This window comes from Cyprinus carpio, chromosome B25 (genome assembly GCF_018340385.1).
Source record: "Cyprinus carpio isolate SPL01 chromosome B25, ASM1834038v1, whole genome shotgun sequence".
In the NCBI taxonomy this organism is placed as follows: Eukaryota; Metazoa; Chordata; class Actinopteri; order Cypriniformes; family Cyprinidae; genus Cyprinus; species Cyprinus carpio.
Window position 1 is genome coordinate 14,922,243 of NC_056621.1, and position 8,345 is coordinate 14,930,587.

The 8,345-nt window shown below is 37.1% G+C and overlaps 1 protein-coding gene across 3 annotated transcripts; it reads right to left on the bottom strand.

Moving 5' to 3' along the window:
• Positions 1 to 349: 349 nt before the first annotated feature.
• On the bottom strand, positions 350 to 7,978 carry slc13a1 (solute carrier family 13 member 1). Of its 3 annotated transcripts, none has more exons than XM_042752864.1 (16): positions 7,275 to 7,978; positions 6,854 to 6,953; positions 6,372 to 6,500; positions 6,120 to 6,256; positions 5,827 to 6,014; positions 5,684 to 5,723; positions 5,537 to 5,597; positions 5,292 to 5,446; positions 5,034 to 5,153; positions 4,443 to 4,538; positions 3,324 to 3,425; positions 3,099 to 3,193; positions 2,897 to 2,991; positions 1,938 to 2,099; positions 1,530 to 1,667; positions 350 to 1,408 (listed from the first exon to the last, which is right to left on the bottom strand). In XM_042752864.1, exons 1-16 carry the CDS (start codon positions 7,298 to 7,300, stop codon positions 1,274 to 1,276), a joined length of 1,779 nt encoding a protein of 592 aa, XP_042608798.1. In that variant the 5' UTR covers positions 7,301 to 7,978; the 3' UTR covers positions 350 to 1,273. The 3 variants fall into 3 exon arrangements, with proteins under 3 accessions (XP_042608798.1, XP_042608800.1, XP_042608799.1); XM_042752866.1 differs by having other exon boundaries at positions 6,854 to 6,999; XM_042752865.1 differs by having other exon boundaries at positions 6,854 to 7,085.
• Positions 7,979 to 8,345: the final 367 nt, after the last annotated feature.

Here is an 8,345-nt window from a genome sequence, read left to right on the forward strand (position 1 = left end):
TTTTGTTTTGCTATCTTTCGCCCTAATTAAAATGGGAGAGAAATATTATTAGGACAGATATACTTTCAGAGTCATTTTTCTGTGTAGGTGCATGACTTATTGCTAAACAGCTACCACTGATATACAGAAATGGATGACAATTTTTATATGTAACCTAATTTCATCAAAGCTAATCTGCCTCTTGAATCTCTTTGATAAGTCTGCCACACAGACTAGATTTGTCAAAACATTCAATTTTGAGATTCAGTAATTAGACATGAGACAATCCACTCAGTGCTCAGTTCAATTAACATTGATACAGATTGCAAAGCATTGTTTATTAAAATCAGTATGAATTCCAACTAAAACATGATGTCTGTAAATGGTTCCAGATGTTTATTGAAATGTTTTTTTTTCTCGCCAAAACAGTGAAACACACGAATAACACACAAGACAGAAAGTAGCCGTCTCACAGTTTTAGCCGTAACAAGAAACATTTTACACATAAAGCACATAAGCACATAAAGTATGAACAATGGATGGTCAACCGAATTTGACATTGAGTTTCCATTCAAAATACAAAATTCTGTAAGAGTGAATTTTAAAATGGTATTAAAACAAACAAAAAACAGCTATTATTTTCTAGCCACTGTTATGTGCGAGTTTGTGTCTAATGTTGAAAGTGAGACTGTGTACTTTCTTGAAAATTTTGTCTGTTATTTACTCTTTAGATCTCCTTTGTTCACAATGGAATTTCGACATTCTACTCATACAGTTCACTTATCTGTATATACGGTATGTATATACAGGCTAGCATATAACAAAAATATACAACTCTATAAAACATTAAGTGCTATGTTAGCTGACGGGACTAAACCTGTCATGCAAACTCTGCTTAAAGCTAAAGAAATATCTTTAATATAATACATTTTGTATAAAAATTGCACTTTTGAATTGTACACCAAACATGTTTTTAACAGCTTTTACTAGTCTCTTTAAACCCCTAAAAAAATCATGGACTTGAGCCACTGATGACAAAGATTATTAAAATGATTAAAATACAAAAACATATAAACAAACAATGATGTTCAAACTGAACATCTCATGGAACCCAACGCTTTCAGTCTGTTGTATTGCCTAATCGAAGCTGGTCATACAATCTTGCCCAAGTGATCCAAATAAGTAATACATTTGGATTGTGGGCTTTGCACTGTCAACACTTCAGCCAACATCCAGGGGTCCCATGTAAATTGAAAACTAAATGTCCACATTTGTAAAATATTCACAGAGATGGTCATACTCCAGTGCCGTTTACAACCGGTGCCCAGTCTGGGTAGGTGTCCAGGTTAAGAAGAGGTGTTCCCCATGTCGTAAGAGCTAATAGGACTGTAAGAACACCTATAACATTTAAGCCCAGACCTGCCTTCACCTATAGTGACAAGGAAAACCACACAAAGCTCAGTTACTGTACAATATAAGATTTACCATTGACATTTTATGAAATGTACATGTGAAATGACTGCCAAAGGAACAAAATCGTAGGGACTCACCATGTCCATGCTTGTCAGATGACCATATGTGAAGACAATAGCATTAGGAGGATTAGAAACCGGAAGCAGGAATGAAAAGGACACACACAGGGCCGTAGGAATCAACATGTACAGAGGGTTGACTCCAATTGCCTCAGCCTAATAAAGATAATTTGTGATGAGAACAGCCCAAAAAATATCACGTAAAAGTAATATTCTTCTTACACTATATTGCCAAAAGTATTGGTACACCCCCTTCTAATGAGTAGGTTTGACTACTTTAGTACACAATTCCCTAGAATATGGACATTGCATGCTTAAACATTAAGATTTGTACTCATGGAAATTACAGAAGTAGTCAAACCTGTTCATTAGAAGGGGGTGTCCTAATACTTTTGGCAACATGGTATATATTGAAATTACACATACCAAGGGGGCCAGTATGGGCAAAAAGATTGTCGTCGTGGCAGCATTGCTGGCCACCTCTGTGATAGAGGTGACAATAAGGCAAGCGATGGTTACAGTGGCTAAAGGAGGAAGACTTCCCAAGGGAGTCAGCAATTCAGCAACCCAAGTTGATAAACCAGAAATCTGTTGGGTGAAAAATATAGAAAAAAAGACAGAAGGTAAGTGAAAGTGTCCTGACAATATATTCATGAACCCAAACAAACCCACTTTCAGAAATGTACCAATATCTCTTTGTCTGCTTGTCAACAGAGACCGGAGTCGTAATTTAGCTGTTTGTCAAGATACGGCGTCCAAACAGCCTGATGTTGCATATGGAGACAGCACCACAGTAGACACCCTTTCTGCTTTGAAGATTTTAAAGACTGGACTTGCCATGACATTTGGGTGTCTGGATCTAAACAGGGCTGGAACCTTGATGATAAGACCCCACCCCAGCCTACCTACACCAGGAGAATATTAAGAAGTAGACGCTCTTGTTTCCAGCCTTTGCAACTGACATGAGGAAGGAGCCGTTTGTTATGCTGAAATGATGTGCTTCAGTGCCAGTCTTATAATGGAGGCATGTAATTAGCTTGAATGAGCGTCAAAGCAGACAGAGAGAGTGACACAGTGGAATTGTTGTTCTCTGCGCAACGTTAATGGGTTGTACGCTGTTACAAGGCTTTGATGTGATCTGTCTTTTCATTTATTTCTTTTAAAAGGAAAATAATGTTTAAGATTATGAGTAAAGGGTGCAATTGAGCTGTCCAGGCCTGTCCAAAGCCACTAGTGAATTAGACTGGCCTGTTTAATTGAATCCAGGCATGTAAAACGGACCATTAATTGATTCATCTATTAATGCGGCCTTGTACTTTTCTAGTCATTTCTGTCTTTTCTTCTCTTACAGATATAGTTGGGTTTCCATTAAATCATGATCCTACCTTTGTGCCTTCAGCCAAAGCAAAACCACCACCCACGAGCAGACTGATCTCCCATGGCATACAGGCCTGGAAGTCCTTCCACGTTATCAAGGCCTCTGTCACAGGGATCGAAAATGTTAATCAACAACATAACTGCCGATAGTGAGCCTCTAATCATTTGGAAGGGTTTCAAGTGTGCACAAAGGAAATGAGTAAGCCGTACCATAGTGCTCTGCATTTGGTTTGTGTGCGGGGATGATGAAGAACGTGAAACCCAGCAACAGCGCTACAGTGGCATCTGTAGCGTATCCTGGGTAACTGAAGAAACAACAAAATACAAAGGATAAATAAGAAATCTAAAGGCAATTACTGAATAGAATGATGACTTTCTCTGAAGTGCAGTAGTGTATTTACATCAGAAGAAGATGATAAATGTGAATACACTCACTCAGGAAACAATGCCGACCAGCCAGGCATGAAACCTGGGTTTCTTGTAAACCACAAAATTGCCATCAGAATGAAGATGATCATGGTTATAATCTCCTGCCAGCTGGATCAGTAGAGAAACAGTGTTACAGAGAAATGATCAGAAATTCATGCATCTCATTATCCTAAACACTGGAATACACTACACAACGTTTGCCCCAATTTACTGTCAACACTAGTTGCTGAGAAATATTTACAAAAAAATTGCTTAGTGTATGATGGGTACGGACTCCAAATTTTTAGCTTTCCAGTCAGAGGATATAAAACATGTTTGATATTTTTACAGTAACTGAATTTAGAATACTTATTGTTTCTATTTGTAATGCTTCTTCACGCAATGAGGTGCATATTTATGTAGAAGTTTTGCAAGTGTTTAAAAATGACTTGAAAGCCTGGTAGTGTGTGATCCACAGTCTTTAGTGTACGATGCCAGTTTTTCTCTGCACCACTTTCAAAGCCGGCATGATGCCTAGTTTTTAAAAATCCGTTCCAATTTTAAAATTAGTTTAGTGTATTCCAGCTGTAAGTAAAAATAAACTTTGATAATAATAATAATAATCAAAATAATAAGGTCATAATCAGGTCTTGAAATACAAAATGGCACACTTTGACATGTTAACACATAATGCATGTTAAAGTCTGGATGAAATCAAAAATTACACTATTTACTTTATTAGCGCAAATTGCTAGTTTTGAGGTGAACAATTAATCCATGCTAAATTAATCCACTGAAAAAAATGGTTTGTCTTGGTCATCTTTAATCAAAATCTGAAAATTAAAATGGCATTCCTTCTCTGATGATGTTACCTTGCTGTGAGTGAGAAATGGCAGGGAGGTGTGCAAAAATAAAACCATGCCCTCTATTTAATATTCCATTTATGTTGGTAATTTGTCACAATATTAAAGTAAAGTTGGCAGCAACTTCCAGTTCACATGGACTGTTTAAAAAAAAAAAAAAAGAACACCTACACTAAGATCATGCTATTGGTTGAGCAATGGATTCAGACCAACAGGAAAAAATAAGTACAGTTCATATTTTTAAGAGCTTTAAGATCTTTTAAATTAAAAAAAGAGTTCCAACCTTATGGGCCCTAGTGAGTTGTACTGATCCCGGAGCACTCTGGCAGTGTGTTTTTCCTTCTCAGATCGCTGTCTGGAGCACAGACTGGCACGAAAGCTAAGGATGGATGGAAAAGCAGATAATATGCTTTTATTGTTCAGTTCATTCACTGTCATTTCAATGCACACGTAATTAATTTTGATGAGCAGACGAACTGACTGAAACACCTGCATATGACAAAAATCCATTTAAACTACAAACGAGAACAATCACATCTTTTGTCACAACGTCAAGTGTCCATGTTCTGTGAGTGATTCTTCATCAGGGAAAGACGAAAATCTCGACAGGGGTGAGATGAAGAAGGCTGCTTGATAAAACAGGATTATACTAGAGCGATGAGAATGGGAGGCTGTGAGTGAGTGAGACACAGAGCAGGATGAAGAAGATTGAGGACATGTAGAGGAAGTTGAAGTGGTGAGGTGGGGAAAATGCAAATGGCAGCGTGATTTGAAATGATGAATTTAAATGAAAGCCAAAGACGAAGAGTAAAAATGAGGAACAGAGAGGGGTCAGGGAACGACTTATTGAATAGAAGACACCTCGATCACTCACTTGGATCCGAGATACATCCAGTGCAGGAATATCCATGATAAAATCAGCATAATTATGCAGATGGGAAGACAAAGCACGAACCAGTTCCCAAAATTAATGACGGTGCAATCTGGGTAGTACCTGAGGAAATGCAACAAAAAGCACAGTTTAGATGGATAGACCGACCAAACCATGTAATATGCAGTAGTATAAATAATGTGAAACAGTATATATTCAATTAATTCCACACTTCAGTTTGAAGACAAGTTGTAAACTCACTGATAGATGTATTCAGCAAAGATGAGGTTTGTGGATGTTCCTGATAATGTGGTCAGCCCCCCAATGGATGAGGAGTAAGCAATGCAAAGCGACAAGCCTTTGCACATCATGTGATCTTCATGGGTCCTGTACTTTCCATTATATGGTGGAGGCGCCTAACAAATATTGAGAAATCCCATTTTATCGGAAAGGCAAGGAGAATCATTTTGTGCTTTTTAATGTAATAATGTGCTTGTTTTACTGACCTTAACAGATTCTGGTTCCTCAGTAGCTGTCTGAACTGGCTCTGTAATCCCTGCTTCGATGCTGTTAGTGCACACAAAATCTCATTCAGTCTTAAAAATCAATTGTTTTCAATCAGTTACCTTTTTGTTAATTTTATATATGTTCACCTTTTTATCTTCTCAGATTGGTCATGCTGGGCCTCGATATCTGAAAACAGATGTTTAATAATTAAATGCTGCACAGCTCTAAAAGGTTAAAGGTTAAAATGATCATTTATTGCTCATGTTAAATGAAAGCTGCACCAGCTTACCTTCAAGCTGAAGAGCAAGGTTGGAGATGCCATTTAACGCCCCCTTGTGGTCTTTGCTGGCCTCTTCACTTGCATTCAAAACCTGCTGGATCACTGCCTCCACAATTGGCATTACCATCGCCACAGTTGAGGTGTTGCTCAACCACATGGAGAGGAAAGCACAGCCAACCATGAACCCGAGCATCAACCTGTGAAACACATTTCACAGTAAGCAAGCAGATTTAATTCAGTCCATCCTACTAAGATTCATCACAATACATCAGAAATCTTAATAAAAATACAATCAGTCTTACATGCCAGGATTGACTCCAAATCCAGTCACCAATCTGAGGGCAATTCTCTGATGAAGACCCCATTTCTCAATGGATGTTGCTAAACAGATGACACCAAGAAGCAACAAGTGGAAGTCTTTGAAATATACAGATGCAACCTAAAGAAAGACTGTCGGTCAGTAGCTATCCAACTTTAGAAGTCCAGAAATACTGCAGTCAGATTTCCATAGGATTGTTTTCCAAGAGTAAAATGACCAGTTCTGGAAAGCGTACCTGTGAGGACTTCATGATCCCAAATAGAGGGAAAAGCAGTGCGGGGAGAAGTGCTGTCACAGACAGAGGCAAGACCTCCGTCATCCAGTATACAGCCATTAATATTAGGATATACGCACATTCTGCTTCCTAGTGGAAATGATATCAGGGTTGTTATCCAGTTACACAAAAAAGGGACTGAAGAAACTGAAATCAGCATCTTTTTCATTTTTCTTGGAAAGAATGTCTTTGTCTTGGCCAAAAAAATGTATTTTTTACAAACAAAAAAAAAAAGAGCAAAAGACAAAATAATTGTTAAAGACATTTCAAAGGCAATAAATATGTGGCACAGTATTTCAGAAAATATACTGTACAATTGTTTTAGATACTCAAAGAAAAGACTTCATTACTCTTACTTCATTACATTAGTTTTACTCTCAACGAAAATTAATTGTCACATTATTTTCATTCAGATCTCCATATGTGTTTTTAGCATATCTAACCTTTTTTCTGATGACCAGTGGCAGCGGTAGCAAAGCCAGTGGTGTAATGATGATGATTAGGGGTTTCAAGGAGCTCCAAGAACATCTTAGCCGCCTCATCCTGTGGCCGAAACGGAGTCAACTCTGGGACTTTGTCTTATGATGGCCTTTAAATAATGTGCAGCTGATTAATCTTTGCCCTGGTGCCATCCGCATCCACTGTTACTGGTCCATTCCGGGCATGTCATAAAGCCTTATGGCCACAGAGATTAAGCTTTAAGATTAGACTCCCACCAGTCATACCTCATGCAAGTCCCTTCTAACCTATTTACTTTTAAATTTGTTAACAACAAATTTGCATACGAGGTTATAAAATCAAGAGTACTATAAACAAACTCATTGACACCAGACATTGCCACAGACAATGACCTGGAATTCATACCTTTTTCTCCTAACAGCTAACGTCATTGCCGTTTCCCTTATTGGACCCTAATCTGGCACCGCGCAGGGGTCTGTTAAACAACAACCTGGGAGACTTCATAAACACAAACTCTCAGAAATCACACAGCAGGCAATAATCCATGCTGAAGCTTGTTTCCAAAGAATTAGATCAGAGAGAAATATTTACGGAAATATGAAAGTAAAAAAAAAGTAAAAAAAATTAATAAAATAAAAATAAATAAAAACACTGAAATGAAAAGAAACGTGTAAACTATTATTTCACGTTTTCACTGTAATGCCCCCAAGTTTGTATGGAAGTCCATTTAAGGCTTGCAGAAAAACTAAATAAATAAAAATAAATGAAAATAATTTTTATATCTTGCAATTTTGATATTTTATTTTTAATTTGTGACTTTATATACTGCAACTGCTTTTTTTTTTCTTAATTGTGACCCAGGAGCACAAAACTAGTCATAAAGGTGCATTTTTAGATTTATACATAATCTGAAAGCTGAATAAATAAGCTTTCCATTGATGTATGGTTTGTTAGGATAGGACAATATTAAGCCGAGATACAACTTTATTAGAAAATCTGGAATCTAAGGGTGCAAAAAAAGATAAATAAAATCAAAATACTGAGAAAATCAACTTTAAAACTGTCCAAATGAAGTTCTTAGCAATGCATATTACTAATCAAAAATTAAGTTTTAATATATTTATGGTAGGACATTTACAAAATACCTTCATGGAACATGATCTCTACTTAATATCCTAATGATTTTTGGGCATAAAAGAAAAATCGATAATTTTGACCCATACAATGTATTTTTGGCTATTGTTACAATATACACATGCTGCTTAAAGGGATACTCCACTTTGACATGAAAATTTTGTCATCAATCACTTACCACCATGTCGTTCCAAACCCATAAAAGCTTTGTTCGTCTTCAAAACACAATTTAAGATATTGAAAACCGGGAGGCTTGTGACTGTCCCATAGACTGCCAAGTAAAATAAACTGTCAAGGTCCAGAAAAGTAGGAAAAGCATCGTCATCGTTAGATCTGCCATCA

Excerpts from the sequence above, each read along its gene's own strand:
- slc13a1 (XM_042752864.1), bottom strand. The coding sequence starts at position 7,300 with ATGACGTTAGCTGTTAGGAGAAAAAG. Across the intron at positions 5,154-5,291 it reads TTTGCTGAATACATCTATCA|GTACTACCCAGATTGCACCG; the intron begins GTGAGTTTACAA and ends GCATTTCCTCAG. Across the intron at positions 1,409-1,529 it reads ATCTGACAAGCATGGACATG|GTGAAGGCAGGTCTGGGCTT; the intron begins GTGAGTCCCTAC and ends TTGTCACTATAG.